The sequence below is a fragment of the Pseudoliparis swirei genome, chromosome 6 (genome assembly GCF_029220125.1).
Source record: "Pseudoliparis swirei isolate HS2019 ecotype Mariana Trench chromosome 6, NWPU_hadal_v1, whole genome shotgun sequence".
In the NCBI taxonomy this organism is placed as follows: Eukaryota; Metazoa; Chordata; class Actinopteri; order Perciformes; family Liparidae; genus Pseudoliparis; species Pseudoliparis swirei.
The window spans coordinates 25,836,991-25,850,283 of NC_079393.1; the positions used below are offsets into that span (position 1 = coordinate 25,836,991).

General features: G+C 43.5%; 1 protein-coding gene across 4 annotated transcripts in view; it reads left to right on the plus strand.

Moving 5' to 3' along the window:
- The window catches only part of zfpm1 (zinc finger protein, FOG family member 1), a 112,151-nt gene that overhangs the window by 79,344 nt on the left and 19,514 nt on the right, over positions 1 to 13,293 (plus strand). For all 4 annotated transcript variants that reach the window (XM_056416603.1, XM_056416607.1, XM_056416604.1 and 1 more), the window contains one exon: positions 4,135 to 4,277. In XM_056416603.1, the coding sequence (XP_056272578.1) occupies positions 4,135 to 4,277 (143 nt within the window). The remainder of the gene's footprint in view (positions 1 to 4,134; positions 4,278 to 13,293) is intronic.

Here is a 13,293-nt window from a genome sequence, read left to right on the forward strand (position 1 = left end):
AAATTTATCATAAAATAATAAGTTTTTAAACTTGTGAAGTAACATTTAACCTTTATAAAAATATGAAATATACGTATTCAGGCTTACAGTATATGAGCAATTGTCATACAAATGGAAATAATAGGACTATTAGGCAGTAGTCTACAGATTCAACGTGTTTTCTTAGATTTTGTTAACAAAAAACAAACAGAAAACATAAATCAGACAAACCTATTCAATTGTATTTGTATTTCTTTGTGGTTATTTATTGTTTTTACATTTTGTAAACAACTATTAACAATTATACTTTAGTCCTTTTTTTAATAATTCAAAATTAGATTAATAGATTTGTTGGTGTGTACCTACATAGAGATAGGACACACACAACAAAGAACACAAATAAAACGCTATTAAATTATCATAATTATTAGAGGAAATTATGGGGGCATTTGTTGCCCATCTCCTAGTAATATCGGGGGCAAAATTATATTTCTCAGGGGCAGTTTTGCCCTTTCCCCTTGTGTATTTCCGAAGCTGCGTACATACAGTGTGTATTTGGCTGATAGTATTGAATTCAGGCCGATAGTATTGCATTTTGAACATAGAACCCTGTGTTCCCTTTTTTCCAGAAAACATAAATCAGCCAATCATATACAATTGTATTGTTATTTCTTTGTGGTTACTTATTGTTATTATATATTTTTTTAACAACTTCGAGCAATTCTAACTTATTTCTTAGTTTTTTTATCGTAAAAAATATATATTTATTGATATTTTGTGTGTGTACAGTACAGGCAATACAGATGGGACACACAACAGCAAAGAACAAAAACAAAACGATATTAAATTATTATCATTATTAGAGGAAATTATAGAGGAATTTGTTTGCCCCTCCTGGTGATATCAGGGGCAAATTATATTTCTCCAGGGCAGTTTTGCCCTTTGCCCTCGTGTATTTCCGACGCTGAGGAGAGGGGGTCTTCTACATTTGTGAAATCAAGCTCCACCCAGTCCTAAGATAATAAAAAATAAGATAGAAAAATGAAGCTGACCTGACCCGAGCACAACAGGTCAGGTCAGCTCCGGTTGCACCTTGGCATCAGTGTCACGCTCACATGTGCACCGGGGGGCAGGGGATTGGAACGCGTAGGGCTGGTTTACAGTGTGACCTATACCATGACTGGTAAACAAAGTGGGATGCACCTGTTTGCAAACGTGATCCTCCTGCTCGGCCCTGAACGCAGCACACAAAGTCATTGTGTCTCGACTCGGTCTGTTGACCCTGATAAAGCAGATACCAGCAGGTCAACTAGTCCTGTAAAAGGTGATCCCTGTGTGACCGCTGTGTGCTGCTCATTATAGTGTTCATTGCAACTTGGAGCTGAGTGAGTTGAGGGAACATTCCACTTCCTGTTTGACTTATGACCACAATGTCTTCAACGGCCGAGGACTCGCGTTTGTGTGTGTGAGTTATTGCCTAGTACTCCTTCGCTGTCCCTCCGACTTTCTCCCCTCCAAACCACACTCCTTCCTGCCCCCACCCACCCACCACCACCACCACCACCACCACCTCCTCCGCCCCTCCACCGGCTGTGGGAAAGCCATTTTATCAGCGTCTGTCCGTTGTTCTCTGGTGGGGATAGATACAGAGAAGATAGATGAGTGTTTTGACATGGAGAGTGTTAGACAAACACTCTTATCAGGCCCGCCACTTTAGACCCCCCCCCCCCCCCCGCCCATCCCCCAAAACAGTCGCCTGAACCATGGGCAGGAGAAGGGGAGGGGGTGGTGGTGGTGGTGGGTGATTTTTTTTGAATGGGTTTTGATCAGAGGGAGCGAGGTCGGCGGTCATAGGGAGAAAAGCCTCGCTGCCGTTGCTCCAACTTCTTCGTTTTATCGCCCGGATGTGCCGGCGGTCGTCTCAACCAGTGGGGGGGCGCAGTTTAAATATCACTCAACAATGAGAAGAAAAGAGGTTTTGAGTAGAATATTGTAAAAAACAAAGCTTTATTTAAAGAACAAGGCGTGCTCAACACTGTCCAATAACAACTATCAACACACTGTAACTTTGGGCATGGGAGGTTCAGAGCAGCTTTAAGGAACATTGGGTTGGGTTTCAGAGGTTTGCAAAATAAAAGAGGTTCAGAGCAGAATAGAGTCAGAAAGAGATCACATGTTACATTGGGTGACAGAGCAGACCCACTACTGTAAAGAAAAGTAGCCTCCTCTCTTTAAAGTGGTCACTTTACTCTCTGGTTAAAGTCAATCATGTCTGTAACCAGCCTGTTTCCATTATTCTTGAGGGAATGTGTCTGTTTTTCAGAACTTCTTCGTTGTGTTTCGATGCCAGTTCGGTCTCCTTCTGCTGACTGTAAACAGGGTTAGCTTCAGGCTGTTAGCGAGTTAGCTCCATGCTCTTAGTTAGATAACTGCGGCAAGATTCGTGCTTTACACTTGTCTGCAGCGCTTTAGATCCCTCACCCCGTTGTAGTCCAGAGAGTTTCAGTCCCTTTGGAACAACAGACAGGGGAAACTAAACAGCGCATTACTCACTGAGCCTCCAGCTGACAGCTCCGTTAGCAACCTGCTCCCGTAGCTACGAGGAGCTCTCTGGGCTGAGGGAACGATACGTCTCTGATCTGCCGAATAGTCCAATCACGTGAAATAATAAAACGATGTCATTGGCCAACGAGCGTGCATTTTTGCGACCCAAGATTCACGTTTCATCCGCCAATGAGAAGCCGGTCCTTGCCGAAACGACTGAAATATTTTCTCGATGCCGTACACACACGTTAGATCGCCTCCAAAAAGGGGAGGGGCTTCTCTGCGTGATAATGGCGATATATTATATTTTTTCACATTAACTTAAGTGGTTGTTGACAGGCTGACGGTCTCCCACACACATTTAGCGCGTCAACACGGTATATTGACTATTTAAATGATTTGGCATATAATGTTTTTTGACAGGAGCTTTTTTTTTTCTTCTTTTTTTTTTTCATCTACAAATTTTAAGAGGGGCGGCGCCCTAGCGCCCTCTATGGACGAACCGCCACTGGTCTCAACGTACCGGCCCGCCGCACTCGGAGCTGTCTCGAGTCTCTAACACAGACGGATCGGCCCTCCGCGCCTCCCAACGACCAGCTCTATCTGAGCGGCGGCAGGCTCTAGACCACAGCCGTCACTGCCATCCCTTCTGCAGCTATCAATTTGAGGAAGTACACGAGAAGTTTCCCCCCTCCGTTTGAAGCGGGCCAGAGAGAAGTGCTCTGGGCTCGTGTCAGAGAGTCCCCCTGCTGGCGAGTGGTTGACGGTTCCTCAGGGTTCGGGTCAAGTTCAAACCACACGCTGCCTCGAAATGTCCTGTTGTAACCAGTGGGGGTTTTGAAAGGCCGAGAGACATATTTTTGATTTGATATTTCATTCCCATACGCATTGTCTTTAATCTTCTATGTCGCCCTAATGATGCACGAGAAATCCATCAACACTCTTTCTAAAATCTTTTATTGGTATAAATGTGTGAAATATGAGTAAAAGAGTATGTGAATGCTTAAAAATGTTTGACATAAAGATGTTTTATATCATCAGCATCATGGCGGCCTCTTAAAGGGCCGGTTGTAACTGAAACACTGTATAATTATATATATAAATAAAATATAATTGTAGCTACTCCCGAACATATTGTTAAATAACTGTCTTTGCATTTGATTATTGTTTATTCGACTATAAATATGGTACGCGGGAAGATTTCTCTAACATAACATGAATCCATTTCACAGGATTTTTTTTTTTCAATTTCTTTAAGAAAATGGGATCCAGCAGCAGGTCCATTTTTTAATGAACACCTTCAGGTATTATTTAGATTTAGCATCTTTTTTTTGGTCATGTTTTATGGGGCATCTTCTGAACTGTGTCTATTGTTGTCTGTATGAATTGTTGGTGGCAAATCAGTTTCCCCACTGGGGATTAATAAAGTGTTTCTAATCTAATTTTATATAAATACAAGTGTATGTGAATGCTTAACATGTTTGACACAAAGATGTTTTAAATGGTTTTCAATGTGTCCTTGCGCTAATGATTCCAATGGTTTAATGATTGGGTCACAATAACATGTTTGGATATTTGGCTTATTCTTCGTCTCTTCTCTCCATCCTCTAGATGACCTGGAGTACAGCGAAGGGGGCGGGGACAGCAGCAGCAGCCGGGTGGTGGTTGGCCGGGACCTCCGCCCAGACACAACGTGGGGCCCCTACCCGGGCATCCTCCAATCAGAGGGCAGCACGGACGATCGGGAGACAGAGGTGAGAGCGGTGGCGTCATCACTGTCCAGCAACCGGAGGGCAAGATGCTGTCATGGTTACCTGAAAAGGAGATGTATCTGTTTATGGATTCTTATATTACAGACCAGCTCCAGAATGAAATGATACATATCATTCTAAAGCAACAACAGTGTATGATAGTTTTGTTTTTTAAACATTGTTAAATAAATAGGGTTTTACATATGAGCTTCAATTTCAAGAAATGTTAATGGTTTTTCCAATCAAAATAATCAAGTGATTCTGCTGCAAGTTTTTGAATTTTCTGAATTTTAGATGTTTCCCAGATTTTCATGTCAGTATTAGTCAGTTAGAACACATTAGAATAATGTAAAAGCATGTATCAATTGATTAGTTTAATGATTAATTTATAAAGTTGTAGATTAATTCATTAGTTAATATATCAATTTATTATTGTGTAGATTAATTGATTAGTTTATTGATTAATTCATTATTTTGGAGATGAATTGATTAGTTTATTGATCACTTCATTATTTTGTAGATTAATTGATTAGTTTATTGATAAATTTGTTATTTTGTAAATTAATTGATTAATTTATTATTTGTAGATTAATTGATTAGTTTATTAATAAATTAATAATTTTTTTGATTAATTGATTAGTTTAATGATCAATTTATTATTTTGTACCTTAATTGATTAGTTTGTAGACAAATACATTTATAATAATAATTGCAACTTCACAAATGCACTGAATTTGAGTCACAGAAAATGAATCCACAATATTGTCATTCATTAAATTAAAGTGTTTTTCTGGCAATATCAATATATTTGACTGTTTTATATAATTAAATTGAATATACGTGTGTTTTGGACTGCTGGTTCAATCAGAGTGAAGCTTTCAATAACGAATGCAGTAAAACACATCTGGCATATATCGTACACCGCGTTGTTGTTGAACGGCATCAGGCGGAGGAGAGACCTCATCTCAAATGGACAGGTCAAAGGTCAGGGGTCAGATGGTCGAGTAACAAAGAGAAACCATGAGTAAACACCGTATCACGCACGTGAGTGATAGTAGATGGGAATTAACAGCTCTGTGCATCTTTGTGTGTGTGTGTGTGTGTGTGTGTGTTGGGAACAGTGTGGGACCGGATGGAGCCTATCTGAGGCTGCGTTTGTGCATCATGTGCAAGTCCATCTAATCATATGATACTGATGCTGGGAGAGGCTTCCTGGCATGGGCAACACAATTGGACACACACACACACACACACACACACACACTCACTAACTTCAATTGAACATACACACATGCATACAGAACCATTCTTGACCGTCGTTATCCCTGTTTCATCTGTTTGTTTTTTCCAAATGCCGTTAGTGTTAATGTTAAACCAGCTCATCCCAGTTCAACCAACTCATCCCAGTTCAACCAGTCTACTTCATGTTCACAGTCTCCCCCTCTCCTCTCCTCCTTTCTCCTCTCCTCCTCTCCTCTCTTCTTCCTTCCCTTCTCCTCTCCTCTCCTCCTTTCTCCTCTCCTCCTCTCCTCCTCTCTTCTTCCTTCCTTTCTCCTCTCCTCTCCTCCTTTCTCCTCTCCTCCTCTCCTCTCTTCTTCCTTCCCTTCTCCTCCCATCCTCTCCTCCTTTCTCCTCTCCTTTCCTCCTTTCTCCTCTCCTCCTCTCCTCTCTTCTTCCTTCCCTTCTCCTCCCCTCCTTTCTCCTCTCCCTCCTCCTCTCCTCCTCCTTCCTCCCTCCCGTCCTCTCCTCCTTCCTCCTCTCCTCTCCTCTCCTCTCCTCTCCTCTCTTCTTCCTTCCCTTCTCCTCCCGTCCTCTCCTCTCATTCTCTCCTTTTCTCTCCTTTCTCCTTTCTCCTCTCATCTCCTCACATTCTCCCCTTCCCTCTTGTACTCAACTCTCTCCTCCCCCACCCTCCCCCATCCTCTCCCCTCCCTCCCGTCCTCTCCTTTCCTCTGATTTTCCTTGCCCTCTCGTTCTCTTCTCCTCTTCCTCCCTGTTTTCTCCTCTCTTCTCCCCTTCCCTTTTGTCCTCTCGCCTCTCTCCTCCTCCTCCCCATCCTCTCCTCTCCTCCCTCCCCAGACGTCCGCCTGTCTTTTATCTCCGCATGGCGCCATCCTCCTGGACAACAAACCCCAGTGATTGATTCCCGCTTGATAGGCTCTCATTTCTAAGATTTCGTTTATTATCAGTGAGGTTCTGAGTGTACAGATATGTGTGTGTGTGAGACACACACACACACACACACACACACACACTCAGTCACCCATCACCTTTTGTTCTTCCGCTGCCTATAGCGTCCGATTCCTCCTCCAAACTGTAAAGTCAGTTTCAGTTCTCTTGAGGGCTTTTCATTCATATGGAAAGCATCTCGTTCTGACTCTTAATACCCATTTTCTCTCTTCTTCCTCATTTGCTGCCCCCCCCCCCCGCTCCAACACACACACACACTGGAGAAGTGAGGAGACGGACCTTCAGTATCTGCTGGAGATAGTGGCCGTAATCTCACATTCCTCCTGTGTTTCTCCCCCTGTCACTCCACATCCTCCCCCTCCTCCATCCCTCCATGCCTCACTCCCTCGCGGGTCAGCAGGGGTCAGGGCTCTCCTCATCACAAGTCATCACGCTGCATTCCGCGATTGTTTTTTTGTTTTTTTAAAGGACTTTTTAAAAATGCATACACATGTACTGATTGCATCTAGGAAAATATGTCGATGAATCCAAGGACTCACAGTTCCACGCCTGTTAATTATGCGTCGCATCTGTCAGCTGTCAGCGTTTTCTCTTTTAGTGGTCACCTCTTCTGCTAAAGCAACTTTCAGAGATGTTCGGATAGCGTTTGGAGATTCTGACACCTGATATCAGCCAATAGGAGGTCTTGATTCATCTCCAGCATCGGTTTACTACTGCAGGACAAACATATCCTTCAGACTGGATTTACGTTAAGTTTTACCAAATCACATTTGAGCACATCGCGGTGACGTGCCAATTGTTTTCCTTCACCCCGATACTCACTTTTGCGAGTGGATCTTGAATGCTAGGGCTGCAACTAACGATTATTTTGATAATCGATTAATCGGTTGATTATTTTATCGATTAAACGATTAATCGGATAAAAAAAACAACTTTAATTTTCAACCCTTTATTCAAAACAGGGTCCGTACGGTCATGGAAAACCTGGAAAAGTCATGGAATTTTTAAATGGCTATTAGCAGGCCTAGAAAAGTAATTGGAAAAAATAAAATCCCAAAATATTTGGAAAATTTGTTTTATTCAAATGTTAATTTACACGGTATATATACGGTATGCTTTGGAATTCTCATTGTTATTTTAAATACTACATCTTCTCACTTTGTCACGTATAGACAGAGTTTTCACAAAATGTTTAATCATGGAAATTTGGTTTAAAGTCATGGAAAGGTCCTGGAGACCCACTGGTCAGCATGTGGATGAACCTGTTCACTGGTCATGTGGATGAACCTGTTCACTGGTCATGTGGATGAACCTGTTCACTGGTCAGCATGTGGATGAACCTGTTCACTGGTCAGCATGTGGATGAACCTGTTCACTGGTCATGTGGATGAACCTGTTCACTGGTCACCATGGTGATGAACCCGTCACAAACAGACTGACAGCTTTCCTCTCCTGAGCAGTGGTCCCCATGTGGACCGGCCCCCTGAACAATATCAGAGACGCATTCCGATTTATTATTGTTTTCACCTGGCCCGCTGCCGTTGAGATTGCAGTGAGACGCGGAAAAAATGTGAAGTGGTGCTCTTCGCAATAAAACATCTTTGATGAGACGTGTCGCGTCTCGGCCAATCAGCGTTCAGATGTCGACAGCGTTTGGGAAGTTAGGTTAGCTTGAATGTTAGTCCGCTACATCTGCTGCTGTCACGCTGCACGGTGTAGCGATGCTAACGAAGTACCCGTACGTTAAAAACGATGTGATTTAGCATATCTTTAGTATCGATACTTCATTAATAGAGCAATCAGAGCGCACGCGCTGCTCCGCTCCGTTAAATATTGTCTGCACGCGCAGCGCTCACACAGCGAGTGGCGTCGTGGCTTATCTCCGTTGCCTTTCTCCGTGGAAAAATATTTTCCGCTATCCGCCACGGAATGAATAACCACGTTTTCTACGTTATACTCTTGTGGAAATGCCACACACGTCGTGACATGTAGCGCCCTGGTGTCTGGGTTCATAACGTCACCCGTTGGCGCACTTAGCTCCGTGAATGTCTCCGACGACGTGAATGACTTCCGCATCCAGCGCCACGTGAGCAGCAGCAGCCAATTAGATTCATCAACAGAGGAGCAGCTCAGCGCTGATTGGCTCTCACAACGCAGCGTTCTGTCCTCTCCCTCCGCTCTGGTTTCCCCTGCGCCGCTCTGCGCTCAACTCAACTTTGTTTATATTCCGTGACTTATTGAGCGCCGTAATAATCGCGCGACACAACGAATCGATAATGAAATTCGTTGCCAACTATTTTAATAATCGATTTTTATCGATTCGTTGTTGCAGCCCTAAATGCATCGTAGTGTAACCGTTAGTGTTCGCTCACGTTAACTAGCTCAGAAATGATATGATAACGTGATATTAAATGGGTCAGCGATACACAATCCAGCATTTTAGGCTGTATCAGAGGTATTTATTATATATATATACATATATATATATATTTATATATGTATAAATATTTATATATTTATTTATTTATTAATATATATAACATATATAGTTATATATTTATATTTATATACATATATTTATATTGATGTATATTGATATATATATATACATATTTATGTTAATATATATATACATATATATATATAGATATACATATATCTATATTTATATAAATATACATATATATATATCGTTATGTATGCATATATATATATATATGCATACATAACGACTCTACTGATACTGGTATAGTGATGGTTATAATGATGGTTTATATTAAAAAAAAGACAATTTAAATAACTGCTGAGAAATGTAGTAAAAAACGAAATGATCTATATATTTTTTTCCGATCCTCTGATTATTGCTCATCATGGAGCCCAGGAGCTCAGCGGTCTTCAGGCCCCCGTGGTCTGGAGCTCTAGTGATCGGGTCCAGGCGCTGAGAATTCATTTGGCTGAATAACAATAAACTTATTTTTTATACCCAAAAAAATCCATTTGAAATCATGACGTGATTCTGAGAACTTTGAACTGGCTTTTCTAACCTCTCACCAGTGCAATGCACACTATGTCCTGCATCTGCACGACACCGATTTCTCTTCATTGTTGGTTAAAGCATGTTGTGGGAGACGATTGTCTCAGAAGTCAAGATTTTATTTAGAATGCATCCTGAATGTCTTGAAAAAAAACATACTTGTATGACTCATCAAGAAAACTTGAAATACTCATAACCTAGTATGGATTTTGTCATCATTATACCCCACCAGTCTGGAGATCAGACCAACAACAAGTTTATTTTCATTATTATTCCAGTTTTGTGTGTTCATTGTAAATGCCCTGAACAATGGATGTCTAGAAACCAGGTGTTTGACGAGCACGTTGTGGTGCAGACATTAACAGACACCTTGTGAAATATACATCCGTGAGCTCTTCCCCTGGTCCTCACCGGGACTCTGCGAAGCCTCCAGATCGGCAGGCTCCGCCCCCCTGCAGCAACTTATTTCTCTTATTGGGCCTCAACAGATAAGCTATCAGTTCGATACGAAGCGTGGCGGGCAACACGACCACGTCGGGAAGCGTTCACGCTCAAAGCAACACACATCCACGTCCAGAGACACATCATCGGGCAATGGCTTTATTTCCCTTTATCTGAAACGGGAGACATTTAAATACCTCTGATGTTGTCTTGTGTGTGTGTGTTATCGCGTGGGTGTGGGTGAGTTTGTTAGTTCTGAGGAATCAGGGTGGAGCAGAGAGAGAGAGAGAGGGGAGAGCGAGAGGCAGACGAGCGCCGGACCTCCAACCGATCCCCGTCGTCAGATTGCCGGCGTGTTAACCGGCGTGTGTCGTATGGAAATCCTTCCATTTGCATCTCTTGAGAAAGAGGGCGTACAAACCCATTTATCTATTTAAATACATGCTGGTTGATAGGGCTGTTGGACTTTAGAGCAGGGTATCATAATGTTGACTGATCAAGTGATCGGCAGTGTATTCTGGGTGAGTGAACAAACCGGGTCCTCCCCTGGCAACCGGGGCGAGCGAGAACGCCGCCGCCGCCGCCATTCTGATTGGATCGCGTCGCGACACATCTGATATTATATCTCCTCGCATCCTGATTGGATCCTGCTTTAATTAACTGATAGTGGCGGGTGCGCGTGATTGGACCGAAGTTGCGGGGGACCGTTGTGAAATGTTCAGCTCGGATCGGAGCGAGAGCCAAAAGAGCGATGGCGCTAAGAAGGGTACGCAAAAAAAAGCCGTAGTTTGTTTGCGCGTGTCGCGGTCCCAGACCTCCACTTCCATCGGCCCCGTATTGTTGTGCCTCCGTCAGCAGCTCAACCCCAACCCGATCCGGTGTTTGGTGGGGAAAGGCAGCCCCGAAGGCACCGTCCTGGAAGGAGGCGTGTCGGGGAGTTCAAAGCGTTATCACGCGCCCAACGTCTTTTCATCATGTTTTAGAAACAAGCGTTCGCACTAATCCCCCAATAATCTCTCCAGGAGAACTGGGGCGATAAGGAGCGCCACCCACGGCTTTTCAAACACTTTTTTGGGGTAGTCTCTCCTCACTCCCTATCTCTACTCCCCTCTTCACTTCCCTCCTTCCCCTTGGAAGGACGAGTGAAGGTGATCAGCGGCTCCTCCTTATTTCCTCTGGAGCTGTTTTCTTCTTCTTCTTCTTCTTTTTTTCTTTAATAACTCCGAGCCGGTTTGTTTACATCCAGATTTTGATCTTTTTTTTATTTTTTTAAATCTGGACTCATCGACTGTGTTTTTCTCTGCCCGTGTTTCCTCCCTCTCCTCCGCCCATCAAATTAGAATGTTAATTAAAACGGCGCTCCTTCAGAAGATGACAAATCAACGATTACGCCGAGTGTCGAGATACCTTCCGCGGTGCCCCCCCAGAAGAAGAAGAAGAAGAACGCGATGCGTTAAGGAACGTTCTTAAAAGGAACCGGAGAGAGCAGGGACGAGCGTCTCTATCTTTAAAGGCACAGTACGATATACACTATCCCTCTGTTATGGAGTGTTATACACATATTATAAATTAAATATCAAAGCCCCCTCTTCGTTCTTCCTGTAAAATAATAAAATGATGGTTTCAGGCACCATAACTCCTCCCGTCATATCAGACGTATCTTTGTTGGCTCGTGGTTGCCGTAGCCTGCAGAGCAACATGGAGGGTTGTGGGTGTTTCGTCTGAATATCAATAAAAGCTTTGTTTACACTGCGAAAAGTGCGCGTTTGGAAAGTCATGCCTTCCTCTTTCCTCACATTCTGTTTTTGAACAGTGCAGGTTGAGGGACACGTGGGTGGAGCCAAGGGGCAGCAGGTGGTGGCCAAGAGGCCTTATGGGACACTTTTCTCTTTCGCTTTTGATGCGTAGACATTCTGCATGAGCAAATATAAGCGTAGTCATCCCAGATGTCATAGAGCGTTGATTACGGGATAATAGACGGGGCGCTATGCACTGAGGACGATGTCTCCTGGTGGTGTAGAACATGAACTCTGAAGCTCATTGCTTCGACTTACTGGCTCATTGAAATAGAATAGCACCATTTTTATTATTATTATTGGTAACAGCTGTGCTGAGCAGGGTAGTCCTTAAATCGGAGGGTTGGCGGTTCAATTCCCCGGCTCCGCCAGCCAAACCCCCAAATCCCACTTAGCGAAACCAATCATGCGACATCCTTATTATATAATAATCGTATTTAATGTGTTATAATACTAACACATACATCTTTATAATTATTCTGGAAACACTTGTGACCAGTGTTATTTGACTGCATCCACGACACGAGACAATGTTGACGCCATCTGCATCCAGCTAGCTGCTATATTAACATAGCGGTGGGACACTAGGACCCAGAGGAGGTTCTAGCAGCGGGACAAGAGGGTAGCTCCTGTGTCCTGCTGTTGACACTTTGTTGTGACTCTTCATAACGTGCTATCCTGCTAGCGCCCAACTATTGTCTGGTTTATGACGGCCGTATTCATTTTTGACCGATTACCCGAAAGAAATTATAATAATTCAAGTTTTGATTTTATTGTGGCTCGTCTTTTTGATTTTCCAACACATATGGGTTCATTTTTACACCCCTATTCAAATAGAATATCCAATTTTAAGATGTCACATTGCGGAAGCTCAGGATGCTGTGTGACTTTCATCCCACTGGGACGACTGCGGCGCTTTTGAGTGATGGACGTATCGACCTGTGAATGTTGACCCTGTGCCTCGGGGCCTCGAGGAGAGCCAGCGTTGATCCGTGGTGATTGAACCATCATATGACATCATGACAGCAGCTGTCCGTCAACCCGGGAGAGGGAGAGAGAGGAGGGATGGATGGAGAGGAAAAAAACTTCAAATTAGATCAAATACTCATAGAGAGCAAATGCCAGCCAGGCCAGGAGGAAGAGGAACAAGAGAGGCCCAAAGAGAATGGCGGGAAAAGGTCCGTCGACTAAAACAAAACACCAGAGAGAGAGAAAAGGCAATATGAGGAGAAAAAGAGACGAGGAGGAAAAGGAGGAGGAGGGTTAAATGAGACGGAGGGAGGAGGTGTTCATCACTCAGAGGCAATGACTGGCTGGTATCTGCATCTTCCTGTCATCTGCACCGGCTTCTGCAGGGTGGAGGAGGAAGGGAAGAGGAGGAGGAGGAGAGGAGAGGGGGAAAACCTCTATCCCTCTCTATCTCTGAGCCTCATCTCAGGCAGTTCAGGAGCCGGCTTTCCAAGAGTGCCTCGTTTTCAAATCTCTTATCTCGGCCTCTCCCCCCGTTTAAAGTATCTCAGTTTAAAAAAAATATTTTTACATGTCATTTGCATGCAGC